The following is a 15,214-nucleotide window of genomic DNA, read 5'->3' on the forward strand; positions in this document are numbered from 1 at the left end:
TATAGTGGTGAAGAGAGCTACCTACAGAGCACTAGACCTGGGTTCAATTCCCGGTCAAGACCTTGGTTCAATTCCCGGCCAAGATATGTAAGCTGGCTTTTGAAATCTTACAATTCCCTGGAAGACGAAGGGAGGAAGGAGAAAGGGAGTCTATTGAGTAGAAATACTTATTAGGCAGAAATTAGTTAGGGGGGAAACATTTTTAATTCCGTAAAATTCAGCGGAATTTCGTTTTGTTCAGCGGAAATTCCGAATTAGGGCTATAGCAATTCCGTTCCGTCGCTTCCGGCCGGAATCACGGAATTTATAATTCCGCGGAATGCAGCGACCATCCCTACTGCCTAATATACAACCAGTGTAGCCGGATGTGGGGAAGTCCCGCCCCCCTCTCAGCCTTGGTGATGTGGATATGGTCACTTCTGCCTAATATGCAACCAGTAGAGAGAGACGTGGGGAAGTACCGCCTCCTATCAGCCTTTGGTGATTTGGATATGGTGGCTGCTGCCTAATATACCACTAGTGAAGTCGTATGTGGGGAAGTACTGCCAACTCTCAGCCTTTGGTGATGTGGATATGGTCACATGGGAGAAAAGGTATTCAGTGCACAGAATTGTGGTAAACCTTCCCTCCCTAAGTACACCCCAATTTTATGTCATGAGATGGAGCCTCACATTTGCAGGTTCCCTCCAGAGAATATCTACATGTATAGGGGACAAATTGCTTTGGAGAAGGACTGCACCTTTTATATTTGTAGCTAGCTGTAGACCCGGTGTTGCTCGGTATGTATTTGGTTGTTGTTTGGTCCACCCATTTACTCTCAATGACCAATTTTGTGAGCTTTGGGGTTCTTGGCATCATTAGTAATTGGCTGTTGTAGGTAGGCCTGAAAGATAAATCGAATTTAAACCGAAATCACGATCACCAAGATCACAATTTCGGAATCGTCAAATCTGCAAATATCGCAATCATGTCATTTCCACGTGGGGGAAGTTTGAAGAAGTGGCTTCAAACTTCCCCAAAGGCCGGCGTGTGCGGCCCGCAGCGTTGGACATACCGTCCTCTATCGCCGTCTGCCGGCTCTTGTGCTTGGCAAAACTCTGGGTTCCTGTATGTCACATGACATACAGGAAGTATTCCGTGCATTAGAGCCTGCAGGAGGGGAAGTGGATAGACTGGCATCGCTGGACTCGTGCTTGAAGCTATGTCCAGAACTAATGCAGCTTGGGGGACAGAGGAGGCACAGAGAGAGACAGCGTGGGCACAGAGAGAGAGACACAGGAGACACAGAGGGGGCACAAAGAGACAGAGGGGGCACAGAGAAAACAGAGCGGGCACAAAGAGAGACACAGGAGACAAAGGGGGCACAGAGAGAAACAGCGGGCACAGAGACACAAAGGGGGCAAGAGAGACCCAGAGGAGGCATAAAGAGGCAAAGGGGGCACAAAGAGACAGGAGGACAGAGGGGGCACAAACAGGCAAAGAGGGGGAACAAAGCTTGATTTGAAGGAAATCGTGAATTGAATCGAAATCGCAATTTCAGACAGAAATCGCTTAATTCAATTTTTCCTAAAATCGATCAGGCCTAGTTGTAGGCTCCACTCACTTTCCTGATTATTAATTGCAGGGTTTTAACACTTTGCACAGTTGGTCATTAGGTAACTTGGATTAGTATTCAGGAAAGTGGGTGGAGTCTACAACAGCCTCGAACCAGGTACCAGGTCATTGGGTGACTAGGATTAACAGTCTAAGAATGGCTGCAGTGTACATTTTCCTCATTTAAAATAAATGGCTGAAATGTGATCGACTGTTTTTTGCTCCATTCACTTCCCCTGAATTTTTAATCTTGGTCACTTAGTGACCAACTGTGCCAGGTCTGGGGACCCTTTGTATTACTTTTTAAAACAGGCATGGGCAAACTTGGCCCTCCAGCTCTTAAGGAACTACAAGTCCCACAATGCATTTGCCTTTATGAGTCATGACTGTGGCTGTCAGACTCCTGCAATGCATTGTGGGACTTGTAGTTCCTTAACAGCTGGAGGGCCAAGTTTGCCCATGCCTGTGTTAAAAGTATATTAACTATGGAACCCACAAACTGCCTATGAAGTTGGCCTTCACCACAGAGTACTGCCGGCAACTAGTGCTGGTTGGTTGTGTTCTGGATAACCAGGTCTCGTAATATGAGAGGTGAATGGAGGTGTGTACATGCCACAATGACAAGAATATAAGACACCAGTGCAGCTGCCACACAAACAATTTACAAGAATTTACATTATAGAAATCTTGTAAGAGATTTTTAGAGGCGATTTAATGAAGGGGAAAAACACAAAACATTGTAATAATTTCTTTATTGAGAAAAGAATTTCACTTCCAACATTTAACATTTCAAAAGAAACTTTTTAACAAAAGCAGACTGGTGGAGAGTTGCTCCAATCTGCTAAAACAACAATAGAAGAAGAAGAAGAAGAAATGTCAATTTTCATAAGTCTATAAATAGTGGGCGGTGCAGACACTGCAAGTGCGAACAAAACAGTAAAAACTGAAGCGAAGAACGGGTTCAGACCATCACAGGGTGACTACTGTTAGGCCTGAAGAAATATGGCTTTGCCATACGAAGACAAGTCATATCACACAAGCCAGCACTAATAAATGCAACAAAGACTGACAAAGCAGAAAATTAGAGTGATTTTGCTTTTTTTATGCTGGTGCAAAGGTAGGATTAGTAGACTTTGGACATCATGTCCCTCTGCCTATTACAGAAGAAAATCTGAACTAGAAGTTGTGCCACCATGAAAGCAAGGTCTTCAGTTGTCTTCATCACTGTCATCTGGACTGATTGCCGGACTTGTAAGACTGTAGGTGGGTGACGTCGGGCTGTATCCAGGTGACGTTGGCGAGTAAGTGGAACCTTTTGGACTTGTTGGCGAGTAAGTCGGTGAGGTTGGTGAGTATTTTGGAGAAGTTGGTGAGTAAGTTGGAGAGGTGGGAGAATATTTAGGGGATGTTGGGGTGTAGACAGGGGAGGTTGGGGAGTAGGTAGGAGATGTAGGGGAGTATTTGGGAGTTGTGGGAGAGTAAGTGGGAGAGGTCGGAGAGTACTTGGGAGAGGTTGGCGAGTACTTGGGGGATGTTGGAGAATATTTTGGTGATGTAGGCGTGTACTCCGGTGAGCTTGGGCTGTAGGATGGACTTGTTGGGGTATATTTTGGACTTGTAGGGGAGTAGCTAGGTGAACTAGGGCTGTAGCTTGGAGAGCTTGGCGTATAGCTTGGGGATTGTGGTGTATAACGTGGACTGGAGGGCGAGTAACTGGGGGATGTTGGGGAGTAGTTGGGAGAAGTAGGACTGTAGCTCGGGCTTGTTGGGCTGTAGCTTGGGCTTGTGGGACTGTAGCTGGGTGAAGTCGGCGTATAGTTAGGAGAGGATGGTGAATAATTGGGAGAAGTAGGAGAGTAGGATGGGGATGTCGGACTGTATGAAGGTGATGTTGGGGAGTAACTAGGAGAAGTGGGGGAATAACTGGGACTGGTAGGAGAATAGCTGGGAGAGGTGGGGGAGTAGCTGGGGCTGGTGGGAGAATAGCTTGGAGAGGTGGGCGAGTAGCTGGGAGAAGTAGGGGAGTAACTGGGAGATGTAGGTGAGTAGCTGGGAGAGGTGGGGGAGTAGCTGGGGGAGGTGGGAGAGTAACTGGGGGAGGTGGGAGAGTAACTGGGGGAGGTGGGAGAGTAACTGGGGGAGGTGGGAGAGTAACTGGGGGAGGTGGGAGAGTAACTAGGCGAGGTGGGGGAATAGCTGGGTGACGTAGGACTATAGTTGGGGCTGGTAGGAGAGTATGAGGGAGACGTTGGACTGTAAGAAGGAGACGTTGGAGAGTAACTGGGACTCTGTGGAGTGTATCCACCAGGGCTTCTTGGCTCATAAGCAGGTGAGGTTGGGGAGTAACTGGGAGACATGGCACCACCTGCAGGAGTAAAAATGGACAACATTTTTAGAATGCAAGATTATCAGTTGAGAATTATTCCAGCGCACAAATGTTTCCTCTGTACAATTCTTACACACACTTCACTAGTGTCCCGTGCCGTTATTCCAGCACACAGACCCGTCCCCCACATCACTAATGTCCTGTGCACTTACTAATCACCAACACTGTCAACAGCCAGACTCAGCACGTCACTCACACACCAATCACCAACAGCCAGACTCAGCACATCATTCACCAATTACCAACACTGTCAACAGCCAGACTCAGCACGTCACTCATCAATCACCAACACTGCCAAAAGCCAGACTCAGCACGTCACACACCAATCACCAACACCGCCAACAGCCAGACTCAGCACGTCACTCATCAATCACCAACACTGCCAACAGCCAGACTCAGCACGTCACTCAATCACCAACACTGCCAACAGCCAGACTCAGCATGTCACTGATCAATCACCAACACCGCCAACAGCCAGACTCAGCACGTCACTCACACACACACCAATCACCAACACCGCCAACAGCCAGACTCAGCACGTCACTCATCAATCACCAACACTGCCAAATCCAGACTCAGCATGTCACTCATCAATCACCAACACTGCCAACAGCTAGACTTAGCACGTCAATCACCAACACTGCCAACAGCCAGACTCAGCACGCCACTCATCAATCACCAACACTGCCAACAGCCAGACTCAGCACGTCACACATTAATCACCAACTGCCAGACTCAGCACGTCACTCATCAATCACCAACACCGCCAACAGCCAGACTCTGCACGTCAGTCATCAATCACCAACACCGCCAACAGCCAGACTCTGCACGTCACTCATCACCAACACTGCCAATAGCCAGACTCTGCACGCCACTCATCAATCACCAACAGACAGACTCAGCACGTCACTCAAACACCAACACTGCCAACAGCCAGACAGACAAGTCAACAACATATCAGCTGAGCAGCTGGATGAGAGAGCAGGACTCTTACCTGGTGAAGGAATGTATGGACTGGAAGGTCCCGGAGATCCAGGGGAGCCTGGTGTGGGGGACCACGCAGGAGAATATCCTGGACTGAAGCCACTGGCATCTGAAGCAGCGCTGGGCGAAAATCCAGCAGCTCCAGGGGTCATACCACTCCCTAAAACACAAAATAAATAAATACAAATGGGAAAAGAACAGGAAAACTGGACAAGGGCAAAAGAAAGCGTCTCAAGAAAAGTGGGGGATGAGGGAAAAAAAAAAGAATCAGAACAGCAAAATGGAAGAAAACCATAAAAGAATAAATCGTGTTTACAACAAGAGGGGTGCACATTGATTGCTTTACTACAGCATAAAGAAGCACAGCATTCCCAGCACTGCAGGGACTGGGGAAAGCATTCCCAGCACTGCAGGGACTGGGGAAAGCATTCCCAGCACTGCAGGGACTGGGGAAAGCATTCCCAGCACTGCAGGGACTGGGGAAAGCATTCCCAGCACTGCAGGGACTAGGGTTGCCACGGTATACCGGTATGACGGTATACCACGGTTTCAAAATGCATGATAACCATACCATGCACTTTTTGAAAATACCGGTTTACCCAAGATGGCGCTGTAAGACATTTGCCCGGCACACAGGGCTCCAACCATTTTCCCCCGACGGCCTCACCGCATCTGTGGGAAAGATTCCCCCTGCCTCCAGGAATCCAGGGACGCTTTGCGGAGTGTCCAGGGACCCAGGGCTCGCTGCAGTCGGACTCCGGAAATCTTAACCACGTGGCCGCCCCAGCTCCATACACGCCGCTGCCGCCGTCACTTCCTGCTGATCAGCTTCTTACTGATCGGAGCTCCCCATGGCTGACCGTGCCGATCGCCCGCCCGCTAAGCCCCAGGACCACCACAGCTCTGCGGCCCCCACTGCTGGGTCTCACCGAGCAGCCGCCACTGATCGTCACTCCAGCCGCCTCTGCTTCCGGACCGCACGGCCACCCATGCAGGGGTGCCCTCTTCTTCCAAGCCGCCTCACATTGCCTGCCTTCCTCGCATCCACCACCACCAGGCACGGAAGACACCCCCAGCAAGAGGCCTCCACACCACCTGCAGATGCCACTGCTCAAGTGACAGACTAGGCCACCCATGTAGAGGAGCACCTACTACATATGCTGCAGGCACCTATCCTGGCTACACCTATCCCTGGCTACCTGTGCTGCAGGAACCTATCCTGGCTACCTATGCTGCAGGCACCTATCCTGGCTACATCTATCCCTGGCTACACCTATTCCTAGCTACCTAAGCTGCAGGCACCTATCCCTGGCTACCTATGCTGCAGCCACCTACTACTGGCTACACCTATCCCTGGCTACCTATGCTGCAGCCACCTACTGCTGGCTACACCTATCCCTGGCTACCTATGCTGCAGGCACCTATCCCTGGCTACCTATGCTGCAGGCACCTACCCCTGGCTACCTATGCTGCAGCCACCTACTGCTGGCTACACCTATCCCTGGCTACCTATGCTGCGGCCACCTATTACTGGCTACACCTATCTCTAACACCACCTGGACTTCTGCAGGAGCAGGGTAAGCCTTTTTTCAGTTTTACCTGGGGCCCCAAATCTCCCAGGGGCTTAATCATATATATACTGAAGGAGTAGCGCACCCCACACTGGGGTGGGGGTGGGGTGTAAGGGGTGCTCAGGGTCCAAATAATTCTATTATAATTGTATAATACCGTATACCGCAATACCGTCATACCGTGGTATTTTTTTTGACGGTTATCATACCGTGGAATTTCATACCGTTGCAACCCTAGCAGGGACTGGGTAAAGCATTCCCAGCACTGCAGGGACTGGGGAAAGCATTCCCAGCACTGCAGGGACTGGGGAAAGCATTCCCAGCACTGCAGGGACTGGGGAAAGCATTCCCAGCACTGCAGGGACTAGAGAAAGCATTCCCCTAACTGCAAGGATTAGAGAAAGCATTCCCAGCACTGCAGGGACTAGAGAAAGCATACCCCTCACTGCAGGGACTAGAGAAAGCATTCCCAGCACTGCAGGGAATAGAGAAAGCATTCCCCTCACTGCAAGGATTAGAGAAAGCATTCCCCTCACTGCAAGGATTAGAGAAAGCATTCCCATCACTGCAGGGACTAGATAAAGCATTTCCATCACTGCAGGGACTAGAGAAAGCATTCCCAGCACTGCAGGGACTAGAGAAAGCATTCCCCTCACTGCAGGGACTAGAGAAAGCATTCCCAGCACTGCAGGGAGTAGAGAAAGCATTCCCCTGACTGCAGGGAGTAGAGAAAGCATTCCCAGCACTGCAGGGACTAGAGAAAGCATTCCCAGCACTGCAGGGACTAGAGAAAGCATTCCCAGCACTGCAGGGACTAGAGAAAGCATTCCCAGCACTGCAGGGACTGGGGAAAGCATTCCCAGCACTGCAGGGACTGGATAAAGCATTCCCAGCACTGCAGGGACTGGGTAAAGCATTCCCAGCACTGCAGGGACTGGGTAAAGCATTCCCAGCACTGCAGGGACTGGGTAAAGCATTCCCAGCACTGCAGGGACTGGGGAAAGCATTCCCAGCACTGCAGGGACTAGAGAAAGCATTCCCCTAACTGCAGGGACTAGAGAAAGCATTCCCCTCACTGCAAGGATTAGAGAAAGCATTCCCCTCACTGCAAGGATTAGAGAAAGCATTCCCATCACTGCAGGGACTAGATAAAGCATTTCCATCACTTCAGGGACTAGAGAAAGCATTCCCCTCACTGCAGGGACTAGAGAAAGCATTCCCCTCACTGCAGGGACTAGAGAAAGCATTCCCAGCACTGCAGGGACTAGAGAAAGCATTCCCCTCACTGCAGGGACTAGAGAAAGCATTCCCAGCACTGCAGGGACTAGAGAAAGCATTCCCATCACTGCAGGGACTAGAGAAAGCATTCCCATCACTGCAAGGACTAGAGAAAGCATTCCCAGCACTGCAGGGACTAGAGAAAACATTCCCAGCACTGCAGGGACTAGAGAAAGCATTCCCAGCACTGCAGGGACTAGAGAAAGCGTTCCCCTCACTGCAGGGACTAGAGAAAGCGTTCCCATCACTGCAGGGACTAGATAAAGCATTTCCATCACTTCAGGGACTAGAGAAAGCATTCCCAGCACTGCAGGGACTAGAGAAAGCATTCCCAGCACTGCAGGGACTAGAGAAAGCATTCCCAGCACTGCAGGGACTAGAGAAAGCATTCCCAGCACTGCAGGGACTAGAGAAAGCATTCCCCTCACTGCAGGGACTAGAGAAAGCATTCCCAGCACTGCAGGGACTAGAGAAAGCATTCCCAGCACTGCAGGGACTAGAGAAAGCATTCCCAGCACTGCAGGGACTAGAGAAAGCATTTCCATCACTGCAGGGACTAGAGAAAGCATTCCCAGCACTGCAGGGACTAGAGAAAGCATTCCCATCACTGCAGGGACTAGATAAAGCATTTCCATCACTTCAGGGACTAGAGAAAGCATTCCCAGCACTGCAGGGACTAGAGAAAGCATTCCCCTCACTGCAAGGACTAGAGAAAGCATTCCCAGCACTGCAGGGACTAGAGAAAGCATTCCCCTCACTGCAGGGACTAGAGAAAGCATTCCCATCACTGCAGGGACTAGAGAAAGCATTCCCAGCACTGCAGGGACTAGATAAAGCATTTCCATCACTGCAGGGACTAGAGAAAGCATTCCCAGCACTGCAGGGACTAGAGAAAGCATTCCCCTCACTGCAGGGACTGGGGAAAGCATTCCCCTCACTGCAGGGACTAGAGAAAGCATTCCCAGCACTGCAGGGACTAGAGAAAGCATTCCCCTCACTGCAAGGATTAGAGAAAGCATTCCCATCACTGCAGGGACTAGATAAAGCATTTCCATCACTTCAGGGACAAGAGAAAGCATTCCCAGCACTGCAGGGACTAGAGAAAGCATTCCCAGCACTGCAGGGACTGGGGAAAGCATTCCCAGCACTGCAGGGACTGGGTAAAGCATTCCCAGCACTGCAGGGACTGGGTAAAGCATTCCCAGCACTGCAGGGACTGGGGAAAGCATTCCCAGCACTGCAGGGACTGGGGAAAGCATTCCCAGCACTGCAGGGACTAGAGAAAGCATTCCCCTAACTGCAGGGACTAGAGAAAGCATTCCCCTCACTGCAAGGATTAGAGAAAGCATTCCCCTCACTGCAAGGATTAGAGAAAGCATTCCCATCACTGCAGGGACTAGATAAAGCATTTCCATCACTTCAGGGACTAGAGAAAGCATTCCCCTCACTGCAGGGACTAGAGAAAGCATTCCCCTCACTGCAGGGACTAGAGAAAGCATTCCCAGCACTGCAGGGACTAGAGAAAGCATTCCCCTCACTGCAGGGACTAGAGAAAGCATTCCCAGCACTGCAGGGACTAGAGAAAGCATTCCCATCACTGCAGGGACTAGAGAAAGCATTCCCATCACTGCAGGGACTAGAGAAAGCATTCCCAGCACTGCAGGGACTAGAGAAAACATTCCCAGCACTGCAGGGACTAGAGAAAACATTCCCAGCACTGCAGGGACTAGAGAAAGCATTCCCAGCACTGCAGGGACTAGAGAAAGCATTCCCCTCACTGCAGGGACTAGAGAAAGCGTTCCCATCACTGCAGGGACTAGATAAAGCATTTCCATCACTTCAGGGACTAGAGAAAGCATTCCCAGCACTGCAGGGACTAGAGAAAGCATTCCCAGCACTGCAGGGACTAGAGAAAGCATTCCCAGCACTGCAGGGACTAGAGAAAGCATTCCCAGCACTGCAGGGACTAGAGAAAGCATTCCCCTCACTGCAGGGACTAGAGAAAGCATTCCCCTCACTGCAGGGACTAGAGAAAGCATTCCCAGCACTGCAGGGACTAAAGTAAGCATTCCCAGCACTGCAGGGACTAGAGTAAGCATTCCCAGCACTGCAGGGACTAGAGAAAGCATTCCCCTCACTGCAGGGACTAGAGAAAGCGTTCCCATCACTGCAGGGACTAGATAAAGCATTCCCAGCACTGCAGGGACTAGAGAAAGCATTCCCAGCACTGCAGGGACTAGAGAAAGCATTCCCAGCACTGCAGGGACTAGAGAAAGCATTCCCAGCACTGCAGGGACTAGAGAAAGCATTCCCAGCACTGCAGGGACTAGAGAAAGCATTCCCCTCACTGCAGGGACTAGAGAAAGCATTCCCCTCACTGCAGGGACTAGAGAAAGCATTCCCCTCACTGCAGGGACTAGAGAAAGCATTCCCCTCACTGCAGGGACTAGAGAAAGCATTCCCAGCACTGCAGGGACTAGAGTAAGCATTCCCAGCACTGCAGGGACTAGAGAAAGCATTCCCCTCACTGCAGGGACTAGAGAAAGCATTCCCAGCACTGCAGGGACTAGAGAAAGCATTCCCATCACTGCAGGGACTAGAGAAAGCATTCCCATCACTGCAAGGACTAGAGAAAGCATTCCCAGCACTGCAGGGACTAGAGAAAACATTCCCAGCACTGCAGGGACTAGAGAAAGCATTCCCAGCACTGCAGGGACTAGAGAAAGCGTTCCCCTCACTGCAGGGACTAGAGAAAGCGTTCCCATCACTGCAGGGACTAGATAAAGCATTTCCATCACTTCAGGGACTAGAGAAAGCATTCCCAGCACTGCAGGGACTAGAGAAAGCATTCCCAGCACTGCAGGGACTAGAGAAAGCATTCCCAGCACTGCAGGGACTAGAGAAAGCATTCCCAGCACTGCAGGGACTAGAGAAAGCATTCCCCTGACTGCAGGGAGTAGAGAAAGCATTCCCAGCACTGCAGGGACTAGAGAAAGCATTCCCAGCACTGCAGGGACTAGAGAAAGCATTCCCAGCACTGCAGGGACTAGAGAAAGCATTCCCAGCACTGCAGGGACTGGGGAAAGCATTCCCAGCACTGCAGGGACTGGATAAAGCATTCCCAGCACTGCAGGGACTGGGTAAAGCATTCCCAGCACTGCAGGGACTGGGTAAAGCATTCCCAGCACTGCAGGGACTGGGTAAAGCATTCCCAGCACTGCAGGGACTGGGGAAAGCATTCCCAGCACTGCAGGGACTAGAGAAAGCATTCCCCTAACTGCAGGGACTAGAGAAAGCATTCCCCTCACTGCAAGGATTAGAGAAAGCATTCCCCTCACTGCAAGGATTAGAGAAAGCATTCCCATCACTGCAGGGACTAGATAAAGCATTTCCATCACTTCAGGGACTAGAGAAAGCATTCCCCTCACTGCAGGGACTAGAGAAAGCATTCCCCTCACTGCAGGGACTAGAGAAAGCATTCCCAGCACTGCAGGGACTAGAGAAAGCATTCCCCTCACTGCAGGGACTAGAGAAAGCATTCCCAGCACTGCAGGGACTAGAGAAAGCATTCCCATCACTGCAGGGACTAGAGAAAGCATTCCCATCACTGCAAGGACTAGAGAAAGCATTCCCAGCACTGCAGGGACTAGAGAAAACATTCCCAGCACTGCAGGGACTAGAGAAAGCATTCCCAGCACTGCAGGGACTAGAGAAAGCGTTCCCCTCACTGCAGGGACTAGAGAAAGCGTTCCCATCACTGCAGGGACTAGATAAAGCATTTCCATCACTTCAGGGACTAGAGAAAGCATTCCCAGCACTGCAGGGACTAGAGAAAGCATTCCCAGCACTGCAGGGACTAGAGAAAGCATTCCCAGCACTGCAGGGACTAGAGAAAGCATTCCCAGCACTGCAGGGACTAGAGAAAGCATTCCCCTCACTGCAGGGACTAGAGAAAGCATTCCCAGCACTGCAGGGACTAGAGAAAGCATTCCCAGCACTGCAGGGACTAGAGAAAGCATTCCCAGCACTGCAGGGACTAGAGAAAGCATTCCCAGCACTGCAGGGACTAGAGAAAGCATTTCCATCACTGCAGGGACTAGAGAAAGCATTCCCAGCACTGCAGGGACTAGAGAAAGCATTCCCAGCACTGCAGGGACTAGATAAAGCATTTCCATCACTTCAGGGACTAGAGAAAGCATTCCCAGCACTGCAGGGACTAGAGAAAGCATTCCCCTCACTGCAAGGACTAGAGAAAGCATTCCCAGCACTGCAGGGACTAGAGAAAGCATTCCCCTCACTGCAGGGACTAGAGAAAGCATTCCCATCACTGCAGGGACTAGAGAAAGCATTCCCAGCACTGCAGGGACTAGATAAAGCATTTCCATCACTGCAGGGACTAGAGAAAGCATTCCCAGCACTGCAGGGACTAGAGAAAGCATTCCCCTCACTGCAGGGACTGGGGAAAGCATTCCCCTCACTGCAGGGACTAGAGAAAGCATTCCCAGCACTGCAGGGACTAGAGAAAGCATTCCCCTCACTGCAAGGATTAGAGAAAGCATTCCCATCACTGCAGGGACTAGATAAAGCATTTCCATCACTTCAGGGACAAGAGAAAGCATTCCCAGCACTGCAGGGACTAGAGAAAGCATTCCCAGCACTGCAGGGACTGGGGAAAGCATTCCCAGCACTGCAGGGACTGGGTAAAGCATTCCCAGCACTGCAGGGACTGGGTAAAGCATTCCCAGCACTGCAGGGACTGGGGAAAGCATTCCCAGCACTGCAGGGACTGGGGAAAGCATTCCCAGCACTGCAGGGACTAGAGAAAGCATTCCCCTAACTGCAGGGACTAGAGAAAGCATTCCCCTCACTGCAAGGATTAGAGAAAGCATTCCCCTCACTGCAAGGATTAGAGAAAGCATTCCCATCACTGCAGGGACTAGATAAAGCATTTCCATCACTTCAGGGACTAGAGAAAGCATTCCCCTCACTGCAGGGACTAGAGAAAGCATTCCCCTCACTGCAGGGACTAGAGAAAGCATTCCCAGCACTGCAGGGACTAGAGAAAGCATTCCCCTCACTGCAGGGACTAGAGAAAGCATTCCCAGCACTGCAGGGACTAGAGAAAGCATTCCCATCACTGCAGGGACTAGAGAAAGCATTCCCATCACTGCAGGGACTAGAGAAAGCATTCCCAGCACTGCAGGGACTAGAGAAAACATTCCCAGCACTGCAGGGACTAGAGAAAACATTCCCAGCACTGCAGGGACTAGAGAAAGCATTCCCAGCACTGCAGGGACTAGAGAAAGCATTCCCCTCACTGCAGGGACTAGAGAAAGCGTTCCCATCACTGCAGGGACTAGATAAAGCATTTCCATCACTTCAGGGACTAGAGAAAGCATTCCCAGCACTGCAGGGACTAGAGAAAGCATTCCCAGCACTGCAGGGACTAGAGAAAGCATTCCCAGCACTGCAGGGACTAGAGAAAGCATTCCCAGCACTGCAGGGACTAGAGAAAGCATTCCCCTCACTGCAGGGACTAGAGAAAGCATTCCCCTCACTGCAGGGACTAGAGAAAGCATTCCCAGCACTGCAGGGACTAAAGTAAGCATTCCCAGCACTGCAGGGACTAGAGTAAGCATTCCCAGCACTGCAGGGACTAGAGAAAGCATTCCCCTCACTGCAGGGACTAGAGAAAGCGTTCCCATCACTGCAGGGACTAGATAAAGCATTCCCAGCACTGCAGGGACTAGAGAAAGCATTCCCAGCACTGCAGGGACTAGAGAAAGCATTCCCAGCACTGCAGGGACTAGAGAAAGCATTCCCAGCACTGCAGGGACTAGAGAAAGCATTCCCCTCACTGCAGGGACTAGAGAAAGCATTCCCCTCACTGCAGGGACTAGAGAAAGCATTCCCCTCACTGCAGGGACTAGAGAAAGCATTCCCCTCACTGCAGGGACTAGAGAAAGCATTCCCAGCACTGCAGGGACTAGAGTAAGCATTCCCAGCACTGCAGGGACTAGAGAAAGCATTCCCAGCACTGCAGGGACTAGAGAAAGTATTCCCAGCACTGCAGGGACTAGAGAAAGCATTCCCAGCACTGCAGGGACTAGAGAAAGCATTCCCAGCACTGCAGGGACTAGAGAAAGCATTCCCAGCACTGCAGGGACTAGAGAAAGCATTCCCAGCACTGCAGGGACTAGAGAAAGCATTCCCAGCACTGCAGGGACTAGAGAAAGCATTCCCAGCACTGCAGGGACTAGAGAAAGCATTCCCAGCACTGCAGGGACTAGAGAAAGCATTTCCATCACTGCAGGGACTAGAGAAAACATTCCCAGCACTGCAGGGACTAGAGAAAGCATTCCCATCACTGCAGGGACTAGATAAAGCATTTCCATCACTTCAGGGACTAGAGAAAGCATTCCCAGCACTGCAGGGACTAGAGAAAGCATTCCCCTCACTGCAAGGACTAGAGAAAGCATTCCCAGCACTGCAGGGACTAGAGAAAGCATTCCCCTCACTGCAGGGACTAGAGAAAGCATTCCCATCACTGCAGGGACTAGAGAAAGCATTCCCAGCACTGCAGGGACTAGATAAAGCATTTCCATCACTGCAGGGACTAGAGAAAGCATTCCCAGCACTGCAGGGACTAGAGAAAGCATTCCCCTCACTGCAGGGACTGGGGAAAGCATTCCCCTCACTGCAGGGACTAGAGAAAGCATTCCCCTCACTGCAAGGATTAGAGAAAGCATTCCCATCACTGCAGGGACTAGATAAAGCATTTCCATCACTTCAGGGACTAGAGAAAGCATTCCCAGCACTGCAGGGACTAGAGAAAGCATTCCCCTCACTGCAAGGACTAGAGAAAGCATTCCCAGCACTGCAGGGACTAGAGAAAGCATTCCCCTCACTGCAGGGACTAGAGAAAGCATTCCCATCACTGCAGGGACTAGAGAAAGCATTCCCAGCACTGCAGGGACTAGATAAAGCATTTCCATCACTGCAGGGACTAGAGAAAGCATTCCCAGCACTGCAGGGACTAGAGAAAGCATTCCCCTCACTGCAGGGACTGGGGAAAGCATTCCCCTCACTGCAGGGACTAGAGAAAGCATTCCCCTCACTGCAGGGACTGGGGAAAGCATTCCCCTCACTGCAGGGACTAGAGAAAGCATTCCCCTCACTGCAAGGATTAGAGAAAGCATTCCCATCACTGCAGGGACTAGATAAAGCATTTCCATCACTTCAGGGACTAGAGAAAGCATTCCCAGCACTGCAGGGACTAGAGAAAGCATTCCCCTCACTGCAAGGACTAGAGAAAGCATTCCCAGCACTGCAGGGACTAGAGAAAGCATTCCCCTCACTGCAGGGACTAGAGAAAGCATTCCCATCACTGCAGGGACTAGAG

General features: G+C 50.9%; 1 protein-coding gene across 2 annotated transcripts in view; it reads right to left on the minus strand.

Moving 5' to 3' along the window:
* Window positions 1-2,330: 2,330 nt before the first annotated feature.
* Window positions 2,331-15,214, minus strand: part of POLR2A (RNA polymerase II subunit A) — a 127,497-nt gene continuing 114,613 nt past the window's right edge. For both annotated transcript variants that reach the window (XM_068273793.1, XM_068273794.1), the window contains 2 exons: window positions 4,974-5,123; window positions 2,331-3,958 (listed from right to left, as the gene is read on the minus strand). In XM_068273793.1, coding sequence (XP_068129894.1) covers window positions 2,802-3,958; window positions 4,974-5,123 — 1,307 coding nt within the window. In that variant the 3' untranslated portion in view covers window positions 2,331-2,801. The remainder of the gene's footprint in view (window positions 3,959-4,973; window positions 5,124-15,214) is intronic.

The sequence above is a fragment of the Hyperolius riggenbachi genome, chromosome 3, assembly GCF_040937935.1.
Source record: "Hyperolius riggenbachi isolate aHypRig1 chromosome 3, aHypRig1.pri, whole genome shotgun sequence".
Classification (NCBI taxonomy): Eukaryota; Metazoa; Chordata; class Amphibia; order Anura; family Hyperoliidae; genus Hyperolius; species Hyperolius riggenbachi.